The 16,456-nt window shown below is 29.5% G+C and overlaps 1 protein-coding gene across 1 annotated transcript; it reads right to left on the reverse strand.

Moving 5' to 3' along the window:
* Window positions 1-1,582: 1,582 nt before the first annotated feature.
* On the reverse strand, window positions 1,583-12,387 carry LOC108557432 (homeotic protein antennapedia-like). Its single transcript, XM_017913939.1, has 4 exons — window positions 12,076-12,387; window positions 11,355-11,616; window positions 6,559-6,786; window positions 1,583-1,995 (listed from the first exon to the last, which is right to left on the reverse strand). The coding sequence occupies exons 1-4, from the start codon at window positions 12,385-12,387 to the stop codon at window positions 1,583-1,585; spliced, it is 1,215 nt and encodes a 404-aa protein (XP_017769428.1).
* Between the last annotated feature and the right edge of the window lie 4,069 nt (window positions 12,388-16,456).

Below are 16,456 nucleotides of genomic sequence, written 5' to 3' on the forward strand. Positions count from 1 at the left end.
ATATAACTGTGATTTTATTATATTTGAAATATTTGGATTAAATCGTCATTATATACTAAATACTTATTATAAGTACATAAGATACAAACAAAGTAAATGCTAGTTAGTTATTGCTATCAGAACGTTAAAATATGGACGTTGATGAACGTATAATGAAGTGACAAAAGTGTCACAATTTTCCCCGATGCAGTCACTCAAGAAACGCCGATAATTGGCTTGAATCGATTTCTCATAAAACAATTTCTGATTTCGGTTTCGGCGCTGCCGGATTTTTTTTTATGATTGGTGGTAACATTTAAGTGCCCCGTCATTTGTGTGTCATCACAGAAAGATAACGAGGCGTCGGTGGCAGCGGCGGAGGCGGCGCCGATAAAGCGGGGCGGCGTTCCAGAATTGAACAAGTCGCAAAAGAGCGAGATGAAGAGACGAGATGGAAAGGAGAGAAGAGAAGAAGAAAAAAAAAACAAAACTGCTTAAACTTAACACGTCCCTAAGCTGATAAAGCGTTTTGCAACATTATCCGCCCCTCGTAAAATTTAATAAACCCGTTTTTATTATTATTTAAACCAGTGGGATCACATTTTTTTACATCTATTATTTTACTTCGGGTATCTTCATTATTAGGCAACCAAACGAACTTTTACCGAATGCGCCAATCGTAAATCTTCGTTCGATATTAGCATAATCAGAATAATTCCCGGCAGCTGACAGTGTTTGTTTTCCTTTATTTGCGAGCCCAGTTTTTTTTTTCGTTGACTTTCTTTCGGTTCGCGCCGCCCGCAGCAAAGTTTTCAAGTGTTTTCTCAACGTTCCTACTTCTTTTTTACTTCTTCGCTTCCTTTCTTTCTTTCCTCCTTCTTATTTTTAGTAAAGTTATAGCTTTGGAATGCTTTGCATATAGAGAGAGGGTAGATTCTTAGATGTATGGGAGGGTTCTCGGGTGCTGGAGGGGTGCGAACTCCGAGAGAGTTCGCACGAAAACTATCAAATATTGAAATAAAATTCATCTCCTCGACATCACAAACAGCTGCCACTTGTTTTAAGAGTTTCGCGAAATCGGAGACATATTAAAATTCCCTTCCACATATACTATATATATATATCGTGAACATATCGGCAGCCGCAGTAACATTCTTTGCATGCATAACATAAACAGGGCTCTGAATAAAACTTTTATTTGCACTAAATAAATCTTCTTTCGGTTTTTTATGTTTGTGTGTGTGTTTGTGATTTTTTTTTGCCTGCATTCTTCCGTTCGCTCTCTTTATCCCTTTGACAGGGGGTGTGGGATGTGTGGGATGTGTGTCTGTGTGTGAGAGAGTAAGGGAGATAGGGGTGCTTGTTTCGGATGGGGTGGGAAGTAGTTGGGGGGATGATGTGTAAGTAGCGTTAGTAGGGATGTGCCGTGTCATCGGAGAGAGCGGCAGCACTCTCGGATCTTGCTGTCTGTCAGTTTAAACCGTCTCAAACAAGATGGATGGCACGGGGGGTGGATGGGAAATCATGCAGAGCTCGTACATCCAGCGCGAAACGTCTCCTTCTTCCTCTTCGCTCTCCTCTTAAAACTAAATTAACAAATCTATTAAACGCCTCCGTACCCCTGGCTCCCGCCATCATCGAAAAATTGCTGAATGTTCGCGTTCGAGCCTTGATTACCACTACCACCAGCTCCATCATCACCGCCTCCTTCACCATCCTTAGGATTCGCTTTAGTCTTAGCCTCATTCAGAGCCTGCAGCTCCTTCTTGTGCTTCATCCGGCGATTCTGAAACCATATCTTGATCTGCCTCTCGCTCAAACTTAGTTGTTCAGCCAAAGTGATCCTCTTCGGTCTGCACAGATACTTGATTTGCCCAAACTCCCTGTCCAACTTGATCAGTTGCTCCGACGAGTAAGCAGTCCTCGGTCTCTTCGGCTTCTTCTTTCCCATTTGTTGTTGTTGTTGCTGCTGCTGTTGTTTACCACTCTTAGCCAACAACTTAACACCCTGCGAAGCTGCAATTCAAAGAGAAACAGAAATAAATACTTAAATTTGAAATGATTTTTTTTTCTTCTTCTAAAGCCGCGTCCCATTGTAAACCCGGCATAAATACGGATAAGTCAATAAGGGATGAAAAAGGGGGAGGATATTGCCCGTCGCCTAGGACGTTTATGAATAAAACAAAAGTCTTTGATTTCCATTCGATATTCCGTTCGTTTCTTTTCATACTCCTTTTATATATTTCTCTCTTCTCCCGAGCGGAGGGTGGCCTTTTATAACGTCGGCGAGGAATTAAATATTTCAGTTCGTGCACCATGAAAACAGTTTAAAACCTTTTAACAGCCCCCCTCCTTCTCCTTTCTGCCAGACCATTTATATTTGCTCGAATATGTGTACAAAATATTCTTAGTTTTTTTTTTCGTATCCTTGCACCATAAATCAATACGACGGAGAGCATTTATTATTACGATTTTCACGATTACCTTCATTCCCTTACATTCTCCAACAACTTCTTTATTCTGTTTCATTTCTTCTTTTTTAATTAATATGTAAAACTAGTTGTCCATCACATGACATTTGTCAATTAAACTGTCAAATATTTGTAAAACCTACTCGAGTAACGACGTGATTCCATTACGCAATTTCAGACGTAAATCGAAATGGTTGTAAGTGGAAATACTTCAAAATTAATAATTTATTTATTTCTATTTTATAATAGAAAGTATGCATAAACAGTGAAAAGTTGATGAAATTATTCATTTATTTATAATTTATTCAAATTATAACCAGTTGTCCACCACATGAGATTTGTCAAATAAACTGTTAAATATTTGTACACCTAATTGACTTACGACGTGATTCCATTACGCAATTTCAGACGTAAATCGAAATGGTTGTAAGTGGAAATACATCAACTTTAATAACTTATTTATTTCTATTTTATCATAGAAAGTGTGAATAAACAGTGAAAAGTTGATGAAATTATTATTTTTTTTCAAATTTATTTAAATTAATACCAGTTGTCCACCACATGACATTTGTCAAATAAACTGTCAAATATTTGTACACATACTCGACTTACAACTACTTAATTTCTGACGTAAATCGAAAGGTTTGTAAGTGGAAATACATCAACATTTATAACTTATTTATTTTTATTTTATCAAAGAAAGTGTGAATAAACTGTGAAAAGTTGATGAAATTATACAATTTTTTTAAATTTATTTAAATTAAAACCAGTTGTCCACCACATGACATTTGTCAAATAAACTGTAAAATATTTGAACACTTACTCGACTTATGACTTGATTCCATTACACAATTTCAGACGTAAATCGAAATACATCTACATTAGTAACTTATTTATTTCTATTTTATCATAGAAAGTGTGAATAAATAGTGAAAAGTTGATGAAATTATGCATTTTTAATTTAAAATTTTCATTAGTAATAAATTAAATATTACACGAAATAACAAAGGAATATATAAAATACTATAAACGGCAGTGCTTTTGGCAGAATAAAAATAGTCAATTGTCTAACCCGACTTACGAACTTCCGGAGTTAAGAACCAAATTCTAAAAGCTCTAACTTATTACAAGGAGATATATAGAGATACAAAAAATAACTGTTGAAACAAAAATTGATAATTTCTTTAATAAAATATAATATTTTTTGAAATATTTAAAATTCCCCCGAGTTATGAACAAATTCTACTTACGAACGGAACTAGTTCGTAAGTCGGGTTATACCTGTAAGTAAGAAATTTCTTAAAGACTACATTTTGTGTTTATCTATAAATAATTTATATGTATTAACAATAATGAAATCTATAAATTGAGTATGTTTTAAAGTATATTGATTAAACTATAAAATATAGCATAAAAACAATATAATCTGTAAATAAAATTGGAATGTTTTCATTTATTTTTAAATTTTGCCGCGTTTTATTTGACAGATCTACAAAATGATTGAGTGCTTCTGATATAACCAATAATAAAACTGGCAGGATTAAAATGTGATCTATCTTGAAATAATTTGTTTTGCGGTATAAATGATTTTGCCGTCGTTTTTGTTAATCGGTACAAAAATTATACCAATTTTATTAAAAAAATATACATTTTTAATAACAAAATATAAATTATCATAAAAGAATTAGAAATTTACACTTTTATTACTAGTCTATCTAATATTTCTATTTTTTCTTATGTAATTTAAAAACAAACGTGTTTTTGATAAGAAGAAAGTTTATAAAAAATTGTAATTTTCTAAATTCATTGATTCATTTTTGATTGATTTGTTTTTGTAAATAGAGTGATGTTTCTTTCATGGAAAAATGTCGACAATTTCATTTTTTAATAGGGAAATTCAAAATTTATAATATTGTTTTACTTAACTTTTACTAATACTTTATAAAATAAACCTATTTAAGAATAAAATTACTGTAATTTATATTTTTGTAATCAATGCTTTCACCGATTTTTTTTTATTTAACAATATAAATATTGAATATTTTTTTGTATGTTTGCTATCCCTCTCGACCTCTCTCCACCCCTGATTCTTTTGTGTGCCCTTTTTTAGTGCGTATACATGTGGGTCAAACGGCAGAGTCATTAATCAAACTTGACTCGTGGCTCACTTGTTCTTTTTTTCGCTCTTCTCCTTCGATCGCACTACACTTTTTCCAATAACATTTTTAAATCTTGCGATTTTTGACCTCTCAAAATAAAACAAAACAAAAAATACAAAAAAAATAAATATAATTAGAATAATCAAGACAGTAGAATATTTTTTGTAAGATTACATAAAAGCATATATATAAAAAAAATAGTAGCCTGTGGTACTCGTTTTACGACAGGGTTACATTGTAGTAAAATATGATCGTAAAATAAAATTTAAGTCTTTTTTACCAATAAATTCCTCAATAGATCAAGAAAATGGAAACATTTTCATTGTAATTTTTACGATTTTTGTAATTTTTATTCACTTTTGTAAGAATTATTGTGAAAAGTCGTAAAATAATTCATGTTTATTTATTTTTACGTTGTAGTAAAAAAATATCATGAAATCAAATTAAAATATTGTAATTTTCACAATTTTTGTCATTTTTCATTCTTTTTTTGTAAGATTTTATTGAAAATTATATGAAAGTTGTAAAATAATTATTTTTATTGATATTTACAAAAAGATCAATAAAAATCTATGGAATTTATCAAAAACTTCCACAATATACAAAGAAAATTGTAATTTTTGTCAGGTTTATAAGATTTTATTAAAAATTGTATGAAACGTCGTAAAATGATTCATTTTCATTTATATATACATCAAAAACAATAAAAAATCTATTCAAAAATCCTCTGTTTATATATGTATCTTAGAAAATTATTTTCATAATTAGTAAGTTTCAGCAACAATAATATTGGAATTGAGGAAATTCATAGACTTTTTGTTGTTGATTAAAAAACTAACAGAAGTTAATTAGGGATTGAAATAATTAGTTAAACAATTAGAAATTAATTTATAAAATAAGTAAAATTCTCAATTAAAACATAAAGATGTTATGTAGAGTGATATAAAAAATCTCTTATTTTCAATGTAGTTTCATTGGTTGAAGCAAAATAAAGAACTGTTGTTATATACCCTGGAAATTAGTTAAAAGTGGACAAGGATCGTGCATATAACTAAAATTTAAAAAAAGTAACCGTACTTCCTACGTAAACTTTTTTTTTGTTCAACTAAAAATAATAATAATAACGGCAACAATAATATCGCGAGGAATCAATTTCCATGTCACAAATAATGGGAGTAAAAGTCCGCGGCCATTTTCCTTCTGACACGAGAATTGAATGTAGTCACGCATGGCGATCTTATCGTGCAACTCCCCCGCCCCCCGCATATTTTCTCTATTTTCATATGCTTTTTTTTAGTGTTTCGTTACTTTATATATTCCCCTCCATTCATTATTACACATTATAAATATTTTACTTTCGCCTATTTTTTTTTTCTGTTCTTTCGAAATAATTATATATTTCCATTCCACAGTTAAAAAAAATAAATAATAACTCGAGGGTGGCGTTGCATGTGCATGTGACAAGGTTAGAAAAAAATAATTTAAAAACTAAAATTATGTGGAGGGGGTTGTTTTTGAAGGGTTGTCAACCGCTCGTCAGTTGTCACTGCGAGGGATGCAAACAACATGGCCGATGCCCGTTAGAGTGGGGTTCGTTTTGAAGGTAGCCCACTTGTCCGATGATTGACATCTGGTTTTTTTTGGGGCGGCAAAACGAAAATGTTTGTCTTTTGGTCGGTCGGCCATAATTAAATTCTCCGTCTTTGCATCTCTCTTTCTCTCTCAGTTTGTTACAGCAAGAGTAGATTTGCGTCCGTCATCAATGGAAATCAGGACAATGAAAGGACCCGCAAGTTCCTTTTGCGAAGGATTCAGAGAGCGGCGGACCGCAAACGGTAGCGCGCTCCCCCATAGACCGCAAGAGTTCAAAGTGAAAATGTTTTAGGGCTCCCCGGGGATTATAGCAACAACAATCTTGTAATGCCTCCGTGACTCCTCTCGTCCTTTACTCTCTCTCTCCTTCTGTCCTATTGCTATGCCTGCCTCAACCCCTGCGAAAACCCTCCGCCCCCGCCCAATCCTCTCCGGGACTCCCGTGGGGTTGAACGGGACGTGAGAATATGGCAGTAAAGTAAACTGCCCGCCTGTTGCTGCCGCCTCCGTCGCCGCAGCCTTTGCTTTAACGCGCAATCCTCTCGTAAACAGTCCACCAACATCAGGGATTCCTCCGCACATTTCTTTAATCCTTCATCATACCCATTACATGAACCATTTATCATACTCCACAAAATCTAATAATATTTAATCCATTGTATCCTCATAAAGATAATCAATTAATTAAAATCGATTTACCTTTCATGATTTTCTTCAAATTTTCTTGAGAAAAACGCGTAAATCGAAATTGCATAAGATTGATTATTTTCAACATTTATTTTATAATTTCAATTTCTTTAAACTTATTTATTGTAAATTATTTTGAATATTTATGTTTGATTTTTGTTAAAATAATGTAAAAGCGAAAACGTGTAAAAAAAGTAATGTGTAGCTTATTTTCATATAATTTTTTTTTTAACCGTGTAAAAGCGAAAACGTGTAAAGAAAGTACACTTTAAATCGAGGTATAGGTGTAATATTACATCAATATTGGATTCTATAGATTTTATAGAATCTCCAATTCATAAGTTGCATTGAAAATGAATATAAAAGGGTTATTTACATTTTAATTAAAAAGATACTCTTGAGAATCGACAAATGAGTAATTCAAAATCGATTCAGTTAAAGCATAGAATTACTGTTTATGAAAATTACTCTTTCTTTCTGGTTTCTCTTGTTTTATTCCGTTTAACATATTCCATACATTATCAGAATTTGTGTCGGAAGTAACATAATTGCAGTTTCAGAAAGTTTCCTTCAGCCCATAAAAGTTTTGTGAAATTTTGTGTGTATAAAATAAATACTTTGGCAAATATTGAGTGTAATTTACAAATTAATGTTTCTTTAATTTTTAATTCTTATTAATTTATTTTTATAATTCAGACAATTTGGGACAGAATAATTTAATTATTACTAAGAATTTTTATCGTAAAAAAATGGGATTTCATTTTTTTTTATAAATATTCTTTTATTGAATTAATTATTAATTGATTTTAATAAGTTAACTGTTTCAAACTCTAAAAATAAAAATTCTCTAATAACTATAAGAGATGTACTATTAATCGAAGGCAATCGCAAGCCCGACAACCAAAATCCCGTCTATCGAAATCCCGACCTTCGAAATCCAGAGTGTATCGAAATTTCGGCTGCCTCAAAATCCCGGCGTTCGAAAACCCGACTTTGTTAAAATCCCGACTTTTATTATTATAATTTCTACAATAACATTTTTATGGTAGTCGGGATTTCGATAAAGTGGGGATTTTGATTGTGGGAATTTTGATTATCGGGATTATGATAGTCGGGATTTTGACATAGTCGGGATTTCAAGCGTCGGGATTTCGATACAGTCGTGATTTCAATAGACGGTCTTTTGGTTGTCGGGCTTGCGATATAAACCTCTATTAACAATAGAGTTTACTGTACTAATTATTAACAAAATTATATAATTTTGAAAACAATTTACATATATTAAACATATTTTGGACCTAAATCAAAGAAATTTAAAAAATAATCTAAAATTAAATTATACAGTAGAACCTGTTTTTCTGTGGTCCTTTTATATGCGGTTGATGAAATCCAACCAATTCCAACTGCGTTGGCACCATTGTTATGTTTTCTATCAGTGTGCATATGTACAGCCTGTTGAAACGATTCCGTTAGTCTATTTTGAACCAATTCATCACAAGAAGATGCGCTTTTGGGATTAACACGAGTAGTAGTCAATTATGTATGTGCATTTTGAAAATTTCTCCGTATGTACAATGAAAAATTAAATGTTTTTAAAATGTTTCCATGTAATTTAATTATAATTAATTATTATAATAATTATTATAATTTAATTATAAACTTTCAATAGATGTAACAAAAATTGTCATTAATTATGTATTGCTATAATTACAGAAACTGTTTTTTTTAATAGAACGAATATATCTTAATTTTCCTTTGTATAAAGAAAATACATAGTTCCATTAAATCAGTGAACTGAAAAAAAATCGGTCAATGGCCTTTTTACTAATGGAAACAACTAATATTGTGCTCTCTCATTCTTACAGAATTATATACGAATTCAGATTAAGACTGGTAAATTCTATAAATAACAATAAAACCATAAGTATATATACTTTAAATATAAGAAATTTCAACTTAGTAATTATAAGTTTAATTCAGTATTGTTCAATAACTTTAATAATTGTTTAAACATAATTAGCAAATTAATACTAACTATTATTACAATATTCATTTTATTTTTTATATACTACAGTGGGTGATAGTTTGACGAAAATTTAAGACAAATTTAACAACGATACGAAGAGCTAACGCTAGTGCTGATATGAAACTTAAGTTGCTTCTTAAATCGGGTGATAACTTAACGAACAATTTGGATGACGAACAAATTGGACGCAAAATATATTCGAAAAAGATTTTTATGTTCGATAACAAAAACATATTAGGATAACGAACTTCTTGCAGTACTGAACAGTAAATCGATTATCGGCTAACGAACAATTCGGTTACCAAACATCTTTTATAAACGTATTATGTTCGTTAACCGATCATCATCTATATTATAGTTATTTATAGTACTTTTGTTAATCCACATCATATTTTTGTTAACTAATTTTCTAATAACAAACATTTAATTTATATAATTTATTGCATTCGTGACTTATAAAATAAAACGTTATATGCTTGAAGCTATTATTTTTTGTGTGTGTGTTACGATCATAAATGTAAAAATCCAAATGTTTGTATATAATTATGTGCCATTAGTTAAATTGAACTGTTGGATTTAGAGTGCTTTGTTTGCATCAATTTCCCTTCAGTCAAACATATATTTTAGATAATTGCAGTCCCAACTTCACAGACATTATGCATAAACTAATTTTATATCATTTTGAATCTTTCTTAAATTACTATACGAAATTTAAAAAAAAACAAAATTAAATATGTATGAAATTATTTGACTCGTGTAATTACTTTATTAATCATCATTAAAATTTAAAAAAATTGAGAACTGATTTTATGGATATTTTATATATTTTTTTTAATAGAATTTTCATATTATAATTGTTAGAATTACAAACATTTGTAATAGAAATAAAATATATTATGTAAGGAATTATTTGTTTGATGTAAAATAACTAATAATCATATAATTTTTAATTTTTTTGAGAATAGAGCTACACAGTAAATTCTTGACTTACGATTATTCGGACTTACGACAAAAAATAAAATTTAATCAACGTTACACATTATATTTTTTTAGATTAATTTGCACGTTTTGCATATTTATTTATATAATTTTATAAAGTAACTTCTCGACTTACGATTGTTCGGACGACGAAAAAATATATATGATTTTATTTTGTACATTTCTTTATGAATTTTTATACATAAATATTCTCTTTTTTATCAAAGAAAACATCAAGACAAAAAAATCTTAGATTATGTAAGCTATAAATTTGAAGGTACATATAAGTATATATCTTTCAAAAAGTGACTGTATTGACATTTGTTCAGAAATAAAATTCATTCCTGTCTATAGATTTGTATGAATCTGTATATTGTTAAGACTACTTTCAAAAAAATCATGCCTATTCTATTTGTGTGCCACCTAATAAACAAAGTTGGAAACTATACTATAACGGTAAAATTTTTAAAAAATAAATTATAATAAATAAGTATGACAGATATAACAAATTTTCATAAAAAGTAGGAAATTTGAATATTAATATTCCAAAAATACTAGGAAAATATTAAATTAAATGATAAAAACTAAAATTTATAGTATAAAATACATATACAAAGTGAATAATAAAACAATATATTTTCTTGTATTGAATGCAATTTCTTGACTGTTTTTAACTTTTGTCTATATACGTTGTAAAATATATAAATTTGCCGGTAAAAGTTAATATATAAAGCTGATTTTAGATTTAAACTCACATTTACCAACCAATCTGGTAAATGTGTACATTTACTGATTTTGTACTTTTACCGTAACATATATTCAAATGAAAAGTTGTTCATCTTTTCAACAGTCACTCATTGTTGACTATGTAAAAAAAATCAATCAAAGATTACAGGACCTTTTCACGTCGAGCGATTATTTCTGCTTTGTGTATTAAAACGGAAATTTTATTATTATGTCGTGCCTCTTGTGTGTATTTATATGTGGGTCAAACGAGAAGTCATTAATCACCTCCCTCGGTGGTGTGCGCCTCGACCGAGAGGACATCCCCCTCTTCGAGAGAGCGAACAAGAGATAAACAAGAGAGAGAGAAAGCGAGACGGACGGAGGGTGTATGTTTCGCATCATAATACACTTTATAAACATTGTGTAAGCACTTGAATCAAGTTATTTGAATATTAATTAACGAAATAAAGAAAAAAACACATGTACAACAAAGCCTCGCATAGTCCGGCTTTGATCAGTTTTTTTCACTATATACCAAAGGTGTCCAACCTTTTTGTTTCCACGAAGAAGTTGAATTGTTTTGGGTCACACATAAAATCAGCTAACAGTAAGTCATACTGAGTTTACGACACGCGTACGGCATGCGGTTCTAAAGTCCTCGATTAGTACGGTTTCAAAAAAACGGTACCGATTGCCCGGACTATATGAGTGCTGTATTATGAATTCTGTACTCACTTGATGGTTTTGAGCAAATATCTTCGGAGCAAACGGTTTGCGGAAGCTGCATATCTTCGGGCGTTTGGTAATATTGAAGCACTTGCGGATGTTGTTGTTGCTGCTGCTGATCTTGAAGTCTCATCTTGTAGTAAAATTGATCACAGATTATTTTATCCATTGAATACGCTACGTTATTCGGATTATAAACCTGGCTGTATTCTTGATAATAAAAGTCACCTTTAAACGCTGGTTGAGTATAAGCGCCATCTAATTGAAGATACTGAAACAAAATTATTTTAGATACTTTTAATTGATATTTTTTGATATTTACTAAACAATTACATTAGTCAATAAATAAATCTCAAATTAACTAATTAACTCCTTAATTTTGTTGTTTAGTTCTAATTGAAATTTATTACAGAAATTATTTTCACTTTGATATTGTTCTTATGTATTTATTCAATTTTCATATTACTTTTTATTTGCAATATTGATTACTTCGTTATTACAACTTATTACATAAACTGTTTTCACCTTCATTTTAAACTTTAGTATTAATTGAACATTTAATCAAGTTATTATCATTGATCTAGTAATTAATTAATTAATTGGTTTGTTAAATAATCTAAACTATTTCTATTATTATTTTATTCTTAGGTATTAATTGAACTTTTAGTGTGATTATCCTTGAACTTGTGATTATGAGATGAACCAGTTTCTCGAATAGATCATGACTTACTTGAGTGTTATTGTATTGTCCGGTGTATTGTTGATGGATCTCATTGATCATCTCTTCGTTCTGATTCTGCACTCGCTCATAAACATCGCTTATATTGATGACTTTAGAATGAGTTGGTTCTTCGTAATACTGGTAAGTTTGTTGGATAGGATACGGAGGTGGCGGAGAGACGTCCCAAGGATACGAAGATCCCGAACTGCTACTGGATCCAGGAGATACTAAAGAACTCGGATATGAAATCTCCAGCTTCGTCAAAGCCTCCTCGAGCACGGGCTCCTCCTTGACCACGGGTAAACCCTCACGTTCATCCATTCTTCACAACAACAACAAATCAACTGTAAAATCCCGAAAAAAATTCTAAATTCTAAAACCGGGTGCGTTTTCGTTTATATCGCTCCCACCTCCAACAAACGAGTTTTCACTAATTATCGATATTTCCAACTTTTATTTTTTTCTAATATTTTCTGTCTCCTTTCCAAATTCTGTATGTATATGATGACACCGGTCACTGAGGTTGTGGAAAACTATTTTTGCGTGAATAGAAATCAATTTTTGCGCTAATTGCGGTACGGTAATTGGAAATTAATGGCGCGTTTTTCGGTAAGTATTCGGTTACGATTTTCCCTTTTCTTTCTCGTTTCCTTTCGGGTTTTTGGAAGCCGTCAGACAATCTTATTAGCATCACAATTATCGCGTCTACCTACTGCTTGCTGGCTGCTCCGAGATCACGATCTAACGACTAAATAATAATTCCGTAATTTTCGAGACCGAAAATCATTTTCCCCAAAAACCAAATTACACACGTACGGAACCCGCAATTTGTAAATTACATCTTTTTTTAATTTAGTCTCAGTTCCCTTCTTCCTCTTTACTTTTTTTTTGTTTACGTCTTTCGATTTACCTTGTTTTGTCTTCTATCGCTTAGAAATCTAATAAATAATCGAAATAATCAAATTATATAAATATAGATAAATATTTAAAAAAATATACAATCCATTGGCAATCGAAATTCCGACAATCCCGACAATTTCTGACATAAGAAATCGCAACAGTATCAACAACTACAATCCCAATTGTATCAACATCCCGACACTAACTAAATTTCGACAGTATCTTTGTATTTTTTATTGTTAAGGTTTATTATGAATCAACTAATAATAAGATACTGTCGGGATTATGATTGTCGGTATTTTGATACTGTTGAATTTCTAATATCGGGATTATGATTGTCGGGATTTTGATACTGTTAGGATTTCTAATATCGGGATTATAGTTGTCGGGATTTTGATACTGTCGGAATTATGGTTGTCGAAATTTTGATACTATAGGGATTATAGTTGTTGGGATTTTGATACTATCGGAATTATGGTTGTCGGGATTTTGATACTGTTGGGATTTCTAATATTGGGATTTCGGTTGTCGGGATTTGGTTGTCGGGAATTTTATACTGTTGGGATTACGGTTGTCGGGATCTTGATACTTTCGAGATTTCGAATGTCGGGAATTTGATTTTCGGGATTTCGAGAAATGAATCTTAACAAATTATCAATGTTAATATATATTTTTAAAACACATATTTAACAAATCTATATTTTCTTATATAAAGATATGAATATTAGACAAAGAAAGAAAATTTAACTATATTAAACAGTTTAATAAACCGTTAGTATTTTTTTGTTAAATTATATATTATAATATACATATTATATGTATTTTTCTTGTATTTATATCAGAGTATAACAACTTTTTTTTCTTTTAGTAAAATATAAATATTATATCAGTCAGTTTCATGAATATCGTTGAATTAAAACATCATTTTCATGTTTATTATTAATAAGTATACATTTATAAATTAAGTTTATTAATATTAGTTGTATACATTTTATATATTTATAATAACTCAATATGTCTTATTTGAATAAAGTATATGTAATTTGAGAAGTAAATTACTTTAAAATGTAAATAATTTTCGAATAAATCTTTGGTCGTTTGTCCCAATTTAGTATTAATTAAAAATGAAAAGGCAGAAAGACCTAATGGTCAATAGCCCTTTGTATCAGTTAACTTTTTTGAAATTATGTATATTTATTTTCTTTTCTTTTTATTTCTGTATATGTTTTTTAATGCATCAGTGTACGACATTATTATTATAATTTAAAAAATTAAAAAAATATAATTAAGAAAACGAAACATAACATAAATTAGTTATATTTATATCTTCTTTATATTCCGTTTTAATAATAGAAAAATATTTAAAGCGATATTGGTTATATAACGAACGTGAAAGAAATTTAGAAAAATCTTATAATTATAGTGTTTTAATAGAATAATAATAGCATTTTCAATTAATTTAGAACCTAATTTGTTTTAATGTAAATTAAATAAATATTAAGTAACTTTGTACATAATCTACAATAAATATAATGAAGAATGTATAAAGCACAAATAATGGTAAAATTTTATAAAATCAAGATTAATTTGTAAATTGTAAGTAAAGTTTGAATTTAAATAAGAAAACAATCTAATTTAATCAAAATTTAAACATTGTCTGAGGTAACATATTTGTGCATATATTGATTACGGTGGCAATCGCAAGCCCGACAACCGAAAGACCGTCTATTGAAATCCCGACGTTCGAAATCTCGACTGTATCGAAATCCCGACAAACATAATCCCGATTATATCAAAATTCCGACTATATCGAAAATGTCTAGTTTTAAATTGTTATTAATAATAAATAATAACAATTAATAATCTAATTGTATTTGAAATTATTTCATAATGTTATATATTTCATAAAGTTTATTATAAATAATTCAACAAAATTAAATAAATTAATAATAATTTATCGTTATTAATAATAAAAGTGTAACACAAGGTGACTACGCTTCGAAATAATTTAAAAATGTTATTGTAAAAATTTTCGATATAGTCGGGATTTTGATATAGTCGGAATTATGGTTGTCGAGATTCTGATACAGTCGGGAATATGGTTATTGACATTTTGATATAGTCGGATTTCGAACGTCGGGATTTCAATAGACGGTCTTTCGGTTGTCGAACTTGCGATATAGACCCATTTATTATCGTGTAAATGCAAATAAATTCAAGTTTCAGAAGGGAATATAATTGATTTAATTAAAGAGAAAAATAAAATAACAAAAAATGCAGTATATCTTAATATTACCGTTATATACAAGAAGTAAATAAAAATATATAATATAAGTATATAATATGAAATTAGTTTTGTTACGTTTCAGGTATTTCCCATTCGTATTCCAGACGTGTTATTATCAAAAAGTTGTATTTTATTTGTCAAATAATCAAATTAAATAACAGACTTGAGATAATATACAATAATAATTACGTTTGTAACAGTTACACATGAGAATTAAGCAAAAATAAATATGTTTTTAGAAAATATCAAATAACAATACATCCGTGTTTGAATTATCCAATTTTATAACTGATTATCATTACATTAAAAAAAACTAGGTAAATTTCTTATATTATTTCTTAAGAATGACATTTTCTACATTTCACATATACTGGTTATTGTTTGTTTTTTTTTCAAGTTATTTTTTTTTGGAGGATTTCATTTTCGTCTTCCATTTATGACGAATGCATGCATGTCTAATAATCCGGCTTTCTATGCTCCTGCACGCCTTTAGTTATACAATACCTTCACTTTCGATAACACGTGTCTCGTTTCAAGGTGTTTAGGTTTCTAGTAAAAATAAAATAAACGTTAGTCATTGGTCGTTGTTCCATGTATAAATACTAATTAAATGTGTTTGTAATAATAAGATTTAGTAAATTAACAAAAAAAAAAGTTGTTAATAGACAAAAAAAATATTATATCATTGCAATAACGCTAATGATAATCTATTAAATGTCATTAAATGATGAACTTAGTAAAAGAAAAAAATGAATGTAGCTGGTAAGTCTTATTTTTGTGAAATAATAAAATTATTATTTGAAAATTTGTCTTCAAAAATTTTGCACTTTCAGTAATTTCTTGAAAACTTGAAAAAAGTATCTACAGAAACTCAACAAAACTAGTAATGATTTCAGGAATTTATCTTAGGTTAAGTGAATATTAAATTATTTCAGTAATTTGGATTGTTTCTAGGAAAATCTTAATTGCTGTTACGAAATACAGCATTATCTCGCATAGTCCGGATTCAGTATAGTCCAAACTGAAGTTTTTTTTTTAGAAAATATTGTTTATTGCAATTAAAGTAAATAATAATAAAGGTATAGAATTTGTAAAGGAATTAAATTATTTTCTATGATATTTATTTTCTGCATTTAATTTCGAAATTTTGTAGTTTTTTTAAATATATCTTTTAGGTTATCAAACTTAACAAATTTGTTAGAA

The sequence above is a fragment of the Nicrophorus vespilloides genome, unplaced genomic scaffold (assembly GCF_001412225.1).
Source record: "Nicrophorus vespilloides isolate i.1.1-1 unplaced genomic scaffold, Nicve_v1.0, whole genome shotgun sequence".
In the NCBI taxonomy this organism is placed as follows: domain Eukaryota; kingdom Metazoa; phylum Arthropoda; class Insecta; order Coleoptera; family Silphidae; genus Nicrophorus; species Nicrophorus vespilloides.